Source organism: Rhagoletis pomonella, unplaced genomic scaffold (genome assembly GCF_013731165.1).
Source record: "Rhagoletis pomonella isolate Grant_MI unplaced genomic scaffold, Rhpom_1.0 Rhpom_scaffold_00005, whole genome shotgun sequence".
Classification (NCBI taxonomy): Eukaryota; Metazoa; Arthropoda; class Insecta; order Diptera; family Tephritidae; genus Rhagoletis; species Rhagoletis pomonella.
The window spans coordinates 53850228-53868504 of NW_023458559.1; the positions used below are offsets into that span (position 1 = coordinate 53850228).

The following is an 18277-nucleotide window of genomic DNA, read 5'->3' on the forward strand; positions in this document are numbered from 1 at the left end:
ATACAATTTTTAATTATTTATTTTGCTATTGGCCGTCAAACGTGTATGTATAGATATTGTTGATCTCAGATGTGCTCAAGACCAAGTGTTAAGAAAACTCCAAATTTTTACGTTAACATATTTTATTTAATTAATCTCGCTATATCGAACTGAGTCTTAAGTTATTTTCAGGAATTTCTAATTCAAATCCTCTCCATTTTCACATCATCTTCTTCTATATATTTCTAGTAAAATTTCTGCGTGAAGTGACACCGTATTTCCGGAAAGCCAGCATAATTTCCGAAGTAGGCTGGGAGCTGCAGCGCGCTTTTCTATGTCCGTTGGGACCAGGGGCGCCCACATCTCCGCCAGCGCCGAAAATTACACCGCGTGCCGATACGCGTTACATACCCTTGCAATTGACACATTTGGCGCGGAATTTGAAATACATTGATCCGGGTGAGTAGAATAAAAACGCACCAACAGGCTAACCCAATATTCACGCACGCCGCCAATATGCTATCAAAAATTTCTCATGCACATACAACTTTGATATGAGATCAACCGAAATCGGACGGCGTGCGTATGAAGCTAACTTAATTTCCAATCGCTCAATGAAATCAAATGCAAACGCATGGAAGCCAATTTCGGGTAACGCAAAAAAATAAATAAAAATTCGAAGGCGTGTATACCAAACCCCAAACCGCGAATATTAGGTTAGCCTGTAAGTACATTTCTCCAACTAACTATTGCACACATTTTGGCGCCATAAACGAAAAAGCGTCGAAAAGTACAGGCTTCATTATCAAACCTGAAATATGCTACAAATTCCTGCTTTTTATCTTATTTATTCACTAAAATATGACCGAAATTCAAGATACATATATTCGGTTAGGCTCAAGATTACCCCAAATTATGCATGCGCACTGGTGGCATTTCGGATTTGGATTCGCTTACATTCATTTAATTCCGAGCTTTTATGTACATATTTCGTAAGCAGCGAAGAATTGTATGAAAAAAATTACTGTACATTGAAATTCAAGCATATATGCAAATAAATACTGGCATAAATCATTCCGCAATATAGTCACTCACGCAACGAAACTAGTTCGCAAAGTCGACCTTAAATACTTAAAACCCGACAGCGCAGCCCATCGCAGTGATTAAACAGTTCATGCCGAGAATCAAACCCCCGTTCGGCATACTCTGCATCTTTTCAGCATAGCCACATAAACGCACGCGTCACTTGCAACATTTGGAACACCGCCAACAGCGACAACAACAACAGCCACTTTAAAGGCAAGTGCAAGTGAGGGCAGCTTGTCATTTGCATGCGGCAGTGCTAGTAGTCGGTTGCAAGGACAATACTAGCAACATCAGAAAATGCGATGGATGTGCACAAAACTGCCGCAAGCCCGCCCTCCCGCGCGAGCAATGCCACATGCTCAAAGACAGTGATCGGCTGACAATGAATGCCTGCCCTGCACCGCCTGCGGCACTGCCTCATTACTGCGTGCTTGCCTGTCGGCCTGCAAGGGGCAGCGGTGGTGGCAGGCATTGATTGCATGCTACGATGTGCTATAGTCCTTTTCTCTTGCTGCCTCATTGTCGTTGTTATTGTAAATGCTGCCACTTCTGCTTTGCTACAAACTTTTAATCATAGTTCGTCCTCCTTGTATCCGTATTTATTGTTTTTTTTTTTGGTTTTGTTTTTTGTTTTGGTGTCAGGTTACCACGCCCCTGACTAACCCTTCGCTCACGTGCTCGTCTGCTCGTTTTCATGCCGGCGACTTTTGCTTTGCCACGCAATTGTTACCAGCGCACACTCGCACTCCGATTGCTACGTCTTTCCATTTGGCTCAACATGTTGCCACCTCCCTTCTGCGGCACATTCTTGCTGCTTGCCACCATGCTGAACCCTCATTCTTTAAGTTGTATTGAGTCCAGAGTTTTTGTGGTTAATCTTTCCGCCACGTTGATTTAATGCAACGCTGGCGTTGGGGGGCACAAAATGCTCTCGCTGCAATTCTTCAAACTGACAGTGACGCCGATGATATTTCTGTTATTGTTGTTGTTGGTGTCGTCAACACCATTGGTTAATCACTAGGAAAAGTAGTAACGGCGTCATTGTTATTGTTACTTTTGCTACACCAACTACAAATGAGATAGCAAAGCAAGGCGAAATAAGAATGAGAAGCTCATGGCGTGTGCATGGTGGAAATGAGGAGGAAGAGGGGGCTCCGCTAGTGTTGCAGTACTTACTCTTACTTGTTGTTTTTTCCCCCATTTTCTCCTTGTTTTGTGTTTCTATTGTGATTGGCTACAACCGGCTACCATAAGAAGAAAATATTAAACTGAAATGCAAGATCCGGTGTCCCTCCCTGATGCGCCAGAAGTAAACTCTGTGCAGTCGGCGGATTCGCCAGATGACCTTGTCGAAGTTTTCAGCTCTGCGAACAGAGATGCTCTTGAAATCGCATGATCGCTAAGATTTGTGAGAAGCAGAGGTGGGCGACCGAGCTTTCTGCGTTAAGGGCGCCGGGCAGACGATTATCCCAGGAGTAAGTCAGCTTCTTTTTGGGAACTTTATAAGGTTGGATTGCGAATTTACAAGTCCATGATCAGAAAGGCGAAAAGAGGTTATTAGAGAACTTTCTGTGAAACGTATACATGAATCCTTTAGAATTAGGCTTACAATCGCTAGGAATTCCGCTCCGGTGGATTACTTGAGGGATGAGGCAGTACAATAGACTAGAAGTAGCGAGGAGTCACTAAGGTTTCTCCTGGATACTCATTTTCTTTCCACTCCTTCCTCAGAGAAAATTTCCGTAAATGAAATGCGTTCAGACTACGCTACTTTTTTTGATCTTCTGGATGACCGCCGCCTAACTTGGTCGATAATATTCATTCAGCCCTTCAAATTCCAAGGACTTCAAGGCATCATACCTGCGAAGTTGCAAAAAGCTGCGGAGGTGTCGTACCGTTGGCTGGCCCCTATCTACCCAAACGCGTAAGATACGCGTATATTCCCAAGGGTTGGAGGGTTGTTAAGGTGGCGTTCATCCCGAATGCCGGAAGGAGATCTCATGTCGCCCCAAGGACTTCAGGCCAATCAGTCTCTCAATGTTTCTACTTAAAACGTAGGAGAGGCTGGTTTTCATACACATAAGGAGCGTGATTACTCGAGATCGCCTATCAAGAGCGCAGCATGCTTGTATTTTTCGGTAGAAGCCTTCTTCGATATCGAGGGGGCATTTAATAATAAGTTAAGTCGTTGGATAAGCTCGGGGTTGATGTCAGTCCCATTCGGCTAACTCAAAACCTGTGCTCTGGCTATATGGGGCAACATTTGCTTGCATCGTACGTTGAATAGGGCAACCCCGCAGGGAGGTGTCCTCTCACCTGGTCTGCGTCGGAGTGGTGAATTATCTACTAGAGGAGCTGGAGAAACACGGCTGTCGGGTAATTGTGTACGCAGACGATGTTGCACTTATGGTTAGAGGTATATACCTGGACATGGTTTGTGAACTGACCCAATGGTATCTTAACATGTTTACTAACTGAGCGGCTAAAAGTGGCGTCTGCGTGAATCCCAGTAAGACAGAACTGGTCTTCTTCCCTATAACGTATAAAATACTCGACGCTGTTCTTCTCTCATTTGGAGGTCAGCGCTTATAGCTGTTTGACAAGGTCAAGATCTTGGGCTTGATCCATAACAACAAGTTGTCGTGGAGGCTAAACATCGAGGAAAACGCAAGGAAGGCATCCGTGGCCTTATACTGCTGTAGGGGAGCTATTGGTAAGAGATGGTGTTTTTCGCCCAAAGTTGTCTATAGACTCTACGAGTCATAGTCAAGCCAATTTTGTTGTATGGCGTCCTAGTCTGGTAGAACTCCCTTCATAAGGCTACACTTGCCAAGCAGCTGGAGCACGTATTATGGGCAACTTAAATTGATATTAGTGGAACACCGCGAACCACTCCCACATTGGCACTGAACGTAATGCTGAACCTAGTGTCTGTCGACGTTACAGGCAAAATTTCAGCTACTAGACTCAGGGAAAGTGATTGGTTGACCGAATTAAGGACTAGACACTCTGACATTCTAGAGGGCTTCGATTACATCCATGATCGCAAAGATTTCTTCGCTACCGAAATTACCCATCTAAGTTTCTTCTCTGCCCGCTTTCCCTCAAGGTAGGACCGGGCGGAACTTCTGGAGATGGGAGCAGTGAACTTCTTCACGGATGGATCGAAACTGGGCAGCAGGGTTAGTGGTGGGGTCTTCGATCGAGAGCCTTCCATCAGCGCTCAGTTCAGGATTCTGGAAAGCTGCTCCGGAGTGTGAGTACAGTCAGGGAGGTGAGCATTTATTCAGCGGCTATCAAGGCCTTGAGTGCATTGGATAGCACCCCGTCTTAGTTAAGTAATGCCCTCTCTCTCGGTGGCGTCTTATACTTCTGTATTAGGCTCATTTTGGTTGCGGGTCACAGCGACATTCCGGGCTGTGTGGCTGAAGAATTGGCTAGGAAAACTAATCCTGAAACGTTATCACCGGAGTAGTAGCTTGGAGTGCCCGAGGAGCTCAAGCACATTGTGCTCCTTGGCCGAATTCGTAATTACATAATCGGTTCGAGGCGTCTTATAGATTAAGGGTCTTATTCTGTATCACGAACGATAGGCAAAACGAACGATTCGTCTGCAGACGACAACATCTCTGATTGCGATTTTAAACTCTATCGGTCGTCTTCGTCTTGCTTTTCATACATTACATTGCAGTGGTCTCGGTTGCGTTTAAACTGGCTAAAATGATGCCGCCGGACTAATTTTTGAAGCATTCCTCTGCAGGCGAATCGTTTGTGTTGCCTATCGTTCGTGATACAGAATAAGGCTGTAAGTATTGGGTGCCGTTCGGAATGTGCTATCACAAAGGACAATCTACTAAATGTCCAAGTGAGTCCTTGACACACGGCGCTGCCATAACCTAAATGCAAGAGATATGAAAATTACCCAAAAGAATATATATATTTTCGATTCAACTGTATATCGCATCCTTTAGGCTTTCAATATTTAGCAATTGAATCACATATTTCAATCAACTGGGTTAGCGCCCCAGTTAAACTGCACACAAAAGATTAATATTTCCAATCGCACTTCAACTTGGCTGCACAATGAATTCGGACCCAGAATGGAGGAGTATCAACAAGTTATCGGTTATACCAACACCAACAATTACTTTTATCGTACTGATGACGAGCTAAACTACGCGGATTAAACATATTTTCGTTGCACAGTGCACTGATTTATTGCAAATTGCATGAAAATGTTTTCAACGGAAAGTACATAGAGTGGGGTATTTCAAAAAAGTTTTATTTTTATTTTTTCAAATGCATACCGCTCTTATCTATGAACGCAGGCGAATATGCGCACCAAGTTCGAAGTTACTGTTTCTCTTGTTTTCGTTGTAGTTGCTGTTTTTTATATATGTACATTAGGGCAAATTTGCTGAAGAGACCATGGGTGTAAAATCAATTTGGTGTTTGGCAAATTGCGAAAATAGGGTTGAAAGAAAATGTGAAAATTTTCACTTTTCTGCCCTCGGGTGAACATTTTAGAAAAAAGATAAGTGCAGAATTGGATTTCTCATACCAAAAAAAAAAACCCTAATAGCTTGTTTTCTAACAAAATTTAAGCCTTTCTTTACGACACTAAAGCAAAATGCTAAGAAATCTTTTTTCGCACTTTGGCAAACTCCAAATTGGTTTTATACCCATGGTTTCTTCGGAAAATTTTCTTAGAATTACACATTGAATCCTTTCTCTATACAAACTGACCCGCCCTAGTGTACATACATACGCACATATGCACACATTTTTCTGTTCGCTGCCCTGCCACATGGAAATCCGCGTATTTGTCAAAATTGTGTCGTATCAGGTGTCGGCATTTGGCGCGGCGAAAAAACCACTCGCCTGCTCACTTTCAAAACCAACAAACAACCAAGCAAATGGTTTGTGATTTATTGTCCACGCAAAATACATACATACATCTGCGTCTATGCGAATGTGCATACTTACATACGTATGTGCATATATCTAGCTGCATAGACTTACAATGCATAGGAAGCTTTGCTTTTCTAGATTTTTTATTATGATAATAAAATAAAATCACAAACAAAAATAACTGCAAATCGATAAAAGCAAAACTGTGAATGCATGTACATAAATCCATGCGCAGCAAAGTGCAAAATAAAAACGAAACGAACAATGAAATGCGGCGGAGGCAAATGAATACAATACATGTAGTTTGTAGTAGTAAAGAGTTGTGGCATTGAATGCCAAAATGCAAAAATTTCCCCCTGACTACCAGATTTATGTAAACGATTGTTTGAAACTAGAATACGCTTTTCTTTTCCTTATATGATGCAGTGCATGAAATTTCCGAGTGCTACATTAGGTTTAATTAATTTCAATAAACATAAATAACCCATGCCAAAAACAGGAGATGTCAAATTTGTTGGCCCATATTCAAAATATTTTCAAACTAAACTTCTCTCTTGTGATTCTTTTTCAATTAACTTATACCCCGTACTCAAATATATATATGTAGATTAAAAAGGGGGCAACCACCTTACATGTAGTTTAGAAATGAAGCCCTTTCCGAACCATTCCGTTTGATATCCCTATTGTTATAATTCATTGAATAGTTTGAATTTAATTTTCTGAACAGTTGGCAACCTTTTCTTAACCTCTTTCGTCTGACATTCACATTGTAATACATTCAAATGCATTCAAAGTGCCTAATTCCTATAATTAAAGTTGAATTTGAATTTTGAAATAAGTGGCAACACTGCTATACTTATGTAGCTTAGAAATAAATCCTTTTCAAGACTTTCGGCTAATACCTATATTGTAATAGCTCATTTAGCTTATCATATAATTGTAATTGATTTGAGTTTTAAATAGGTGGCAACCCTCTTCAGATATCTCAGAAAATTCTACATGTTTAAGCTGAGCATTTCTAAACACTCTTACGTTTGACATATATTTTCAAAAATAAATATTGGCAAATTTCCAAGGATATTCAAGAATAAAGTATTCAAAGGATATTTTCAATACTTATTCGTCCTAGTGCACCCAAAAATTGATTTTTTCCTAATATTGAGAATTTTCCCTTTTAATTGATACTTAAATATATTGTTATTCTACAATGCACCGAATCTTTTGAATAATTTTTTTATTCAATCATATTCTAGAAATTGTAAAGTTCTTTTACAAATAAATCCTGACATCAGAGAGAAAAACCCGAAAAACCGAGACTGTGCATGCACACATTATATCGGTTTTCAAACGAAAGTGTGCATATGCATAATTTCGGTTTTTCTAATATGCATTATTTCAGAGTGCCTTATTGCTACCTTTTTTTACGAATTTCAACAGAAACTTTTAATTGCACCAAAAAGTAGAAAAACTCCAGAATAAGGTGCTAAAAGATAAATACTATAGTTAAAGAGGACAAAAAGTCCCAGAGTAAAACGTGTTGTACTTGAAATGATTACTTGTATAATATACACACAAACACACATGCACACCCAGAAATAGTGAATAGCCAGCGTAAAGCGAAATTATGCAACAAAGTTGTTGCGCGTAAAAACTGTTTAATTAGAAATAAATGGCGAAGGGTGCACAAACGGGTAATGAAGCAAGCCAGCAAAGCAACGGGAAGTAAAAACAAGAAACAAAAAGAAAGCCAACGAAAAATCGCAAACAATTTTGCCAGATATTTACCTAAGCAGCAACGAAGAGCAATGAAGAACGAACGGCGTGTGCGCGCAAGAAGATAGCGAATGTAAACTGCAGAAAGTTTGTAATTTACTACACACACGACAGCAACAAAAATAAAAAAAAATGGCGCAGTAGCGGCAGGGATGGCAAATTTCCGTTGTATATTTGCGTCTGCACTTAAAGCCAAACTTTACAACCAAAATAACCACAAAAGTGCGATTATGCCGCTAAAATTGTAGGTGTGGCAGGCTTCAACGCCTGGCGCCTGGCGCTAAGTGTACATTTGCTGTATGCATGCGCGCGTGTGCTTATGCTTTAAGGTAGCAGTGCCGCCCATTTGTTGTTGCTTTTATTTACTGTGCTGTCCGCTTCACCAATTTTCATATAATTAAAAAAAAAAAACAACAACAGCAACAGGAAAAGAGAGAGAAGAAAAAACGAACAATAAAAAAATCACAATTTCGCCATTCGCTACTTCATTATGCGCTCGCCATTTTTGCCATCCCCTCCTCAGCGCTCCGCGTTAAAGCCGCGTACTTAGTTGGGGCGGGCGGTAATGACAGCTGGACTGGTGTGGAAAAAAATTGAGGTAGTGATTTTCGCGCGCTGCCTAACTTTTTTTCCTTCTCTTCATCAAAAATTTAAAGTAGAAGGAGAAAAACAATTTTGAAGCGCGAAAATTTGCATTTGTGGCGCAAAGCCAGCCAGCAGCCGCCGTCGAAAAAAAGCACAACTTTGTCCTGTAAACACAATTCTTCTTCTTGCTCGTCCCTTCTGTTGCATCCCTTCCGGCCTTTCTATGCGGCAACAAAATTTAATCAAAGTACTTTTTCAACCATATATTTTTGTACTTTACGCACAAATTTCAGCAACTACGTTTTGCTGTCTCTTTGCTCATCAATGATGAACTGTATTTTGTTTGCTGGTCGGTATTTGGGTACACCATGCCGTATGAAGGAGCTGTGGCGGTGCAATCTTGCATACTAAACAATTCTAGCACTTTTTCGGTTGATATTTAAATTTATTAAAAATGCATGGCATATTGAATGTCTAAATAATGCAGCTCGGTGGCGAAGCTAGTGATTATTATATGAAAAGATAGCAGCAATGATTCAGGTGGAAAGTAAAAAATATACAGGGTGTCCCCCCCCCTCTAAAATAGAGAGAAAAGGTTTTTATTGAAAACCGCTAAAATTTCACCTACTAAACCGGGGATGCTCTATACTTTCGTAGTATTACCGACTTCCGGTTTCTCCCGGAATTAAGGATAGAAACGTAACTTTTGTTTGAAACTTTATTCTCGGAAGTGCGTTTTTCAACCTCTAAACTAAATTCGAACTTTAACTCGTCCTGGACTTCTTAAATGAGGAAAAACGTTTTTATTCGTAAAATATGAATTCGTATTACCGACTTCCGGTTTCGACCGGAAGTGGGTTAACTAGCCGGAAGTTTCAATCTTTTTTTGGGAATTGAAAATGGCACTTCCGAGAAAAAAGTTTCAAAGAAAAGTAACGTATTTGTATCCTTAGAATCCGTATCTGTAGTAAAAATATACGCGGGTTATTTAAAAAAAATGGACCTCTGGTCAGTTTAACCTACTTGCGGTCCAAACCGGAAAAAAGTTCCAGACAAAAGGTACGTATTTTTTGGGCATTTTCTCCCAAATAAGATATGCTCGACAATTGCTCTTACATGAAGGAAAATGCCTAGTACCGTCTGGAGAAAAATACACGGTGTAACACTGTAACATGATCTTTTTAGGTGACCTAGTACATGTCGTAGGGCTGTTCGAGTAATTGACGAAACTGTTTTCAACATTTTTTTAAAATGCTCAAATTCTCAAGTTATGCTTATAAAACCATTTTTACTTGACTTCCCGCACTAACTAATTTTCAGCTCGATTTTTTACCCAATTTTATGTTTTTATATGGCCTTTGAAAAGATAATATTTGTACTATTGAAGAAATAGGAGGCCTTGTGAGCATAATGTCAATTTGTGGAAATTTTTGGAATAAATCTGAAATTTATACCATTTTTTTTTATGCAATGGCAAACCTCCGAGTGTATTCTCACGTAGCACACTGGGTGTAAATTTACGAATTTTGGTGTAAATCTGATTTATTGTACCAAAATTTACAAATTTACACCAAGTTATACACCAGGGTGCTACTTGAGTTTCTGCCATGAAAAACAGCTTCTCATAAAAACGTAAAACTGTAGGTCCCTCCCCTTTTTGTGACGACTTCAAGGCGCACGCCAAAAATTTTTTATTTTGCTTGTGACGTTTTTAAGGTCTATCAGCACCTCTTGTTCGTCTAGGTCACTAATATTGTTAGGTGGTGGTCCTGTTGCTTCTCTAACTGATATTCGGGCTGAACTTGTTCCAATCAGGACTGTAAATAGGTGTTTTTGAATAGTTTGCTCAAAGTAGCTCTTAGAGGGTTAAAAATTCAATTCGGATAACCAGACCAACTCATCTTTCATTGGATTCATTTTAATAGATTTGTTTTTTAATATTTCTTAAAAGTGGGTCTTAGAGGGTTAAAAACGATTGGGATCGACTTGTCGAACAACGTTAAATTACAGGCATCTAACTTGATTCACAGTGGTGTGACCAATCGAAGCTATATGACCTAAAAGTTACCTAAGTTATGCTCTGAGTTTATTAAAGCAGTATATATTTGTGTATATTACATAATTACTTATTTTTTGCTTTAAATGTTTTTGTCAAATGAGGGATGTAATTTAGTAACTTAAAAACTTATTCGGAATTTTGATTATAATAATTTAAATTGCAAACTCAATTTTGCGCTTTCCTTTTGGAAATCTTTGTATTATCCGTTCAGTGTCAATTTCAATATCTAAGGGCTAGATTCAGTGGCAGTTTGAACTTAGATTACGTAAACTGAATTTAAAATGAACAGCCGACTGACATTTGATTGGCTAATCTTAGTTTATAGCATTCATTGTACTATGGAACTACGTTTTTAACCGGCGAAGGGTAACTTCTTTCTGAAGTAGCATTACTAGCTAGAAGTGTAGTCAGAGTGCGGAGCAGTTTGTTAATCGACGAAAATTTCATCTATCCGCTCTCCGAGGAAGAACATTGTCCAAATAGTATAATTCCTTAGCGATATCGGTAACTAACGCGGCAAGCGCTACGCATTTTGCTGTTATCCCCCTACGAATGTCCGGTTATACAGGTTATTTAAGGCGGCAACGACCACCAAACCATAATCTTAGCCGATGAATGTGCCAATGGAAATCGTAAACGTGGACTGTTGGAGAAAATGTGGGGCCAAAATGTTTAAACTAAAAGCCTATTTTTGGGCGGGACGAAGTTCGCCGGGTCTGCTAGTATACATATATTTATGTACATGTGCGCAAGCTGATTAAAGAAAAGCGCTAATGATAATTCGAATCCATTGCCTTAATTACGCCACTCACTATACATTTATGTGTATCCACATCCTCACATTGTCCACAAAATTGCTTACTTAAGCTTCTCCTCCTCAACTGCTTTCGACTGGTGAATTATTTTTTTAATCGCTACTTTCCTTTTTAATCTTCGCTTTTATTACGCTTAAATAATGTTTGCAATTTCCATGATTACCACTGTTGTTATATTATTTTTATTTTTCTCGTTTATTTGCAGAAAACCGCTGCATCGAATTGCATTCACCGGACGGTGTGCACTCGTGCATTCTGCGCGCCTGCGACTCCGCCGAGGCATTGATCTGGTTCAATGCGCTGCACTCGGCAATGTGTGGCAGCACTCAGCGCGCCCTCACCGATGCCAATCGCGCGCTGATGAACGTCATCGGGGAGCTGAAACACATCGGCTGGCTGAGTAGACGCCTGAGTGGCGGCAGTACCAGTGGGGGCGGTGGCGCTGGTGGAGGAAGTTCTGGTAGCGGTGGTGGTGGCGGTGGCAGTGGTGCAAGTGCTAGTGGTGGAGGCGGCGCGGGAGATTTGGTGAGTGGTCAAGAGAAGGCAGGCAGATTGGCTGCTTGGCAGGCTGAAGCTCTCGGTCGCTATCTTTTTTGTTTGTTTCTGTCGGTTTTTACGCTTTCTCTTCTTCTTATAACATTGAATTTTTTAATGAAATCGCTTTATTTACAATTCTTTTCCGGTATGCTGCTACTTTTACCTCGTCTGCCTCTCGCTTTTATTTGTTCTTATGATGGTGGTGACATTGCAACATGCAACACGTAACGGTCATGTGCCATGCACCACAGCCAAGCGGACGTTCCAGCTCGGAGAGTTCTGATGAAAACGATAAATGGCAGCCAATTTTCGTCGCAGTCACCGAACGAGAATTCAGGTGAGATATATTGTTCAAAGCGTTGGGGTGACGGCCGGGTGGGGTTGGGGTGCACATACACACAGGTGGCACAATATGTGCTCTTCAAACGGATTATTGACAAATTTGGCAAGGCAAACGTGATTTGGATGTAGTACTTACATACATATGAAAAGAAAACACAATAGTTACAGTGAGTGAAAACTTGCTTCCTATTCTGGTTGGTCGATTAAGCATGAGACAGCATCGCTTTCTTTACTTTTATTATTATTATTATTATTGTTGTAGTGTTTATGTGTGTCGCCTGCTAAAGTCGAAGAAAATCGAGGCATTACATGCAATCCACAAAATTGCTTGTGAATAAAGTGTTTGAACAGCGGAGTGCTTGCAACCGAGAGGAAGTGCAGCGTGCATTGAAAAATCTATAAGATCCTCTTATGTATGTAAATATTGCCTTCCATTTATGTAACTACATAGATAGAAATGTGTGTAGGTGTACATGTCAGCAAACATACATATGTGCACATATCAGTGTGCGCGTTCTGTTTGCAAAGCGAAGTTAATAATACGCTCCACTACACTGTAGGTAGGCAGGTATTTGTAAAACGAAATCTCATAAAGCGAAAGCGATTCATATTGTGGATTATATTAACATATTTGAGCGAATTTTCCCTCCAAAGGAACACATGTTTCAAGCAATTTCTCAAGCAGCGCTTATCTGGCTCACCGTTCGTTTCGTTTTTCACAGATTTTCTCTCAAATGCTGTAGCATAGTTGAGTTTTGAAAAAGAGAAAAAAAAATATAATAAAACACACACACACAGGTAAAAAGCAATGAAATTTCCCCTTTACATACACAAGTGATGGAGATAATAATAGCAAAGGTGCCGCAAAGTGATTGTAAATTGCGGTAAAGGTGTGTGTTGAGTGTATCTCTCGTTGGTTGATGGATTATTGTAATCACCGTATATGTTTACCTTTTTATAAGTGTTTTTTTTCGTGCTTTACCTTTCGTTCATATACATACATACATATGCATACTACGCGCAAGCACCTACAAAAATATCTCTGCTTTTCCCTCCCAGTTGACTCCTAAGAGCAAGTTTTTTGTATGCAGCTTTTCACAGAGTTCGCGTGAATAAATTTAGGTAACTTTGTTGAAATTTCCTCTGATATACGAGCTGTTCTTTACTCCACTACTTGGGAGTGAACGATTAATAGAGATGTGTGAAAATTCTAAATTAAAAGAAAAAAAATTTTATCAGGGGGATATCTTGACTTTCTCTAAAAGCATCCATAAAGAAAGCAAGCAATAAACTTACCCTTTCTTTGGTAGAATAGTGTACATATATGTATGTATGTATTAGGGATGTTAATTTTTCAGCCTATATTTTCCGCGATCTCGGGATTAGTCCCGAGATTTAGATATTCATTACTTTTCAATAACTTAAATCGAAAAAACTGCTTCTATATTGTTTGAGAAGCTCTCCTACGATAAAATAAATAATGTGGCGAATACTGCGGCAACACAAAGCGAACAACGAGAAATAGGCAGAATGTTCGAAGAATGACGTAGAATGTTCCACAAAGAGAAACGTCAAGTTGGATGAACACTGCGAACAGCGAGAGAAAGAGAATGAGCGATAAACTTCAGAATGTTCTAGAGTTGCCATAAGTGCCAGCGCAGGTATATAAGGGCGCCGCCACCACGAGGGGAGTTAGTTACAAGACAGCAAGCTACAAGTAAAGTGAGCGGAGAATTGAGTTGCGAATAAGCAAGCTATAAGTTTAATTGTGTTAACAAGTAGTAAAGCGTTGTTATTGCTTTAACAAGTATTGTAAAGTGTTTTTACTGTATTAGCAAGTATTGTAAATTGTGTGTTGGACAATAAAGTTAATTGTACTACAATTTGGTCATCGTTAGCATTTATTTAACAATCCAGCGATACGAGCCCGAGTATATTTGGGAAATCCCTCAAGGTTTCGAGGATAATCGTAACAATAATAAATAAATGGGTTTGAAACCTACATTTTTATTTAAAGTGGCGTTTTTATTTATTTCTCTCTGACCGCAGGATTTATTTTGAAGGACTTTGTGATTTCAAAGATGATTAATTCTAAAAATTATTTAAAATATTCAATACAATGTAGAATAATAATATGGGTACCAATTACAAGAGGAAATTTCTTTAGAATTAAAAAAAATTAATATTTCTGCATTCACAAGGACGAATAGGTAATTTTTTAAGCTGATAAAGTTTATATATATATATAAACTTGAATCTGTTTAAATTCTAAAGATTTTCTTCTTTAATTTGATACTTATACTTCTTCACTTCTTCTTCTTTCTGAATTTTTTAAATCATTTTTGAATTACTGACATCAGAGTGAAAAACTAAAAACGCAATTTTACTATATTTGGCCCATGGTTTCACTAATATATTGACATTTGTGTTTAAAATTTACTATTGCCCGATTTTATTGTATAATGAGCTAGGCAAAACACATTAATTATTAAATAAAAAAAGAAATATAGCCAATACTGGTCAGGAAAAGGCACCCCGGGACTATTTGCCAAGAATCCCGGAATTTTTTGGACCTTATTAAAGCCGGGATCCCGGGACTAACATTCCTAGTATGTATATGAGTAAATCTCCCGAGTTGGTTTTTTACCATCACTCCCTTCTCTCGGCAGAAAAAAAACGCTAAACCATTATTCTTGCATTTATTTCAATCAAGAGCATAATAAAGCGAGTATTTTGAACAACTTTTGCCCTAAAACAGTTTTTTAGGCGAAAAAGTACCGAAATTACTCATTTTTTCATTGCCACTTGAAAAAATCATAATTGTTTTTTTTTTATAACTTTGGCAAGTTATCTGTGAACTTTCAAGATTGTGCCACCAAATTCAAAAAAAAATGCCAGCATCCAGAATATACATATATCGCAGCTATTTTGTAATTTTTGAAATTTAACGATTTTTTAATTTTAAAAGTTTACGATACTTCAAAATGTCAACATTAAAGAGGGAAACTGTTTTTCTTGCCAAAACGAACCAGTCTAGAGTAATAAAACTAGTGTGCCACAAAATTAAAAAAAAAACTTACATACATTGATTATAAGAAGACGATGATTTGCGAAACAAAAATTCCAATTTTACAGTTTTTATTGGCACACTCCAAATTCATTCTGAAATTTTTATATATATATGTATGTACATGAAGATATTAATAGTTGTCATTAGCGCACACAAGGGGTGGGTTTTGGGGTTCAAATCCCCCCCTAAAGCTAATAACCTCAAATACAAACTGTATCTTAAAGCTAAGAATCCAGCTCTCAAGGAAATTATAAGAAATATTTATTATAATTTCTGTTGCTTGAAAAAGCGCTTTGCTTTTGCTGTCAATTTTCTTGAGGAAATGAATATACGAGCATTTTTTCTTGAGAGCTGCAAACTGATTTAAGAAATTTTGGTAGAAAATTTCTTTTCCATTTCTCGTCCGTCGTTTTATATGAATTTTTCTTGAGAGTTCAGTTAATTTTTTCGGTATTCGAAATATTAAAAAAATTTAGAAATCGTGAAAAATCACCATTTTTATCGAAAGCCAAAAACCAGAAATCGAAAAAAGGAACATAAAAGAGTAAAAATTCATGGAATCAATAAATTTATTTTTACTGAGTCTTTTGTAATATTTTTTATTAGGTACTTTTGAAAGTTGACCGCATCTTGAGTTTATAGAACTTTTTATTAAAAAAAGTAGTTTTTAAGGAAAGAACACAACCGACTTCAATTCTTATATTCAAATTTAGGGGTACCGTTAATTTCTTCATGATCCAATCATCGGATCTCTAAACCAAATTACGGGCCGAACCTTGAGGTACCATCTTTCTACAAAAAAATTATTATTGAAATCGGTTCACGTGGTCCAAAGTTACGTATTCCGGCGAATTGATAACCTCCCCTTTTTTTAAAGTCGGTTAAAAGTGTTTGAGTTCTGTTAATCTTATGTAAGTAAAGTGCAGTTTATGAATTTTAAAACGCTTATTTATTTATTACATACTGTACATAAAACTTGCATAAATGTATTTTAAAGAGCGTATTATCAAGCAAATTTTCGGTATTTTCCGGCGATATATCTTCAGAAATATAAAACCCCCCCTAAAATATGTTCCTGGGTGCGCCCCTGATAGTTGTATACAATATTCGTGAAGAATAGTGTAGAAAAATATTCCATGCCAATATTTAATTACTTTTAAATATGTAATATACTTTTATGTTAAGGCATGCGAGTAAACGTGTAAGGTGACCTTGTGTAGGCTTGTACGTTACATGCACAACTTCGGCTATATGAGCACTATATAGACTGGTTAAAAAAATCGAATATCTTTTTTTCAAATTCCTCTTTGAAATAAATATTTTCGGGACAGTAAAAAAAAGATTTAGAGCTGGTTCATCATGAATTTCCGTTTTCCACATATCTAAGTAACATTTTCATAACTCGTTTTTAAATCAACGTATCAGAATAAGCGATATATATTTTTGAGGAAAATTGAAGACCGTAAAAAAGAAATTGTATAGCCTATTTAATTGTAGTATGTCTTTTGACAATATAACAAAATGTTCAAATTTACCATTGAATCAGAATACGAAATAAAAACCGAACGAATCACTGCCACAACCTTGTTTCTGATAGGGATTTAGGCGACCTTAAATTATCAAGGGAAAACTTTATAAAATTGCATCCAATTGGGTTAGTTGAAAATAACAAAAGCCATGAAAATCTATTGCAGTAAGACTGGACATGATTGTGTTTATTTATTATTTTTCTATTAAATATATGTAAGTCACTATCTAACAAAAGCCATGAAAGTAAAAATTTAAAACTTTCCATAAGATTTATAAAAATTCGTTGCATTTCAGCAAATGTTCATCGAAACAGCAATCTCTTTATTTCGAATTAAAAACAGAAGCTCTAGGTAGCCCAATAAATTTCAATATATGTGACCTGGTCTACGAAAAGGGATCTTACGTGCGAAAACTAGTTTTCTGTGAAAAAGCTGTTAAAAGTAAGCAACTCGTTTCGTCAGTTTCTCATTATCTCGTTAATTGTTCCGCGCCGGACGTCCAGTAAGTGTTGTTGTTGGTCGGAATATTATTATAGTTCATCGTGTAAGTGTAAGTTGCTAGTGTGTGTAGTTTTGTCGTATTTTTACTCTTCTTTCTCTACATTTTTAGTACACTTCTAAGCAAGTTAGGATGTTCTGCTTTCCACCACGTGAAAAAGCATCTCATCTTCCATCCGAATCAACCAAAAAGTGAAAATAGATTTTTTGACACCTAAGCCCCTTTTCCGTAGACCAGGTCACATATTAAGGTGCAAGTTGGAAGTAGCTAAGACTTACGGTTGATTTTTAGCTTTTTTTTTGCTGATAGTGTTGTGCACACAAAAGAATTCTGAACCAAACTTTGTAAGGAAGTCTTCTTCCTTAAAATTTGCTTAATGCTCATCCACTTGAAACTTGCACTTTATTATAGAATAATAATAATGAACTATAAAACTTCATATTTAGAATTTTCTACAAATTCTCAATAAAAAGTCTGGTGTTGTTGTTATAAGACTCTGTTGAATTTTTCTAATTTTCCTAATTCCTAATCGCTCCTTATTTCTTTGCAATGCCAAAACATTTAATTCGTACACACCAAGCGCCGCATTTCACGAATTCCTGGCGTACATTTTTTTGTAATTTGTTTAACTGGTTATTCTATAAACTTACTGCTGAAACATTTTCCCTCATTTATGTAGTAATAAGTTTATTGGTTTGTGTTTATTACTTACTTTCCTTTTATTATTCTAACCTCGCATTAAAAGCAATTCATCAATCCTTTTCCTATCGCTATTCTCACAGGTTTTGTTTTTGTTGCGAGGAGAAACCTTTTCACTCCCCAACTGCCTTGCTATTCAAAATGTGTAAATTCATTCCATTCGCATTTCACCCACCCCAGCAGCGCACCAGCGCACCAGCTCCATTATGCTGTTTCATTGCATACAGTTAATCACAAACGATTTGCTGGACACTCGTGTTTATCGTTGTTGGCATTGTTATTGTTGTGCAGATTTTTTAAAGCGCTTACAATCTCCTTTGTTCGCTCCCAAACCAGCACGAATACTCATACAAGAATCGTGGCTTCCTTTCTTTTATAGGACTCATTTATTAT

The 18277-nt window shown here is 38.0% G+C and overlaps 1 protein-coding gene across 5 annotated transcripts in view; it reads left to right on the plus strand.

Moving 5' to 3' along the window:
• Positions 1 to 12086, plus strand: part of LOC118739230 (beta-1-syntrophin-like) — a 150803-nt gene extending 138717 nt beyond the window's left edge. For all 5 annotated transcript variants that reach the window (XM_036470433.1, XM_036470434.1, XM_036470435.1 and 2 more), the window contains exons 5-7: positions 229 to 438; positions 11414 to 11733; positions 11997 to 12086. In XM_036470433.1, the coding sequence (XP_036326326.1) occupies positions 229 to 438; positions 11414 to 11733; positions 11997 to 12086 (620 nt within the window). The remainder of the gene's footprint in view (positions 1 to 228; positions 439 to 11413; positions 11734 to 11996) is intronic.
• The last annotated feature ends 6191 nt before the right edge of the window (positions 12087 to 18277 follow it).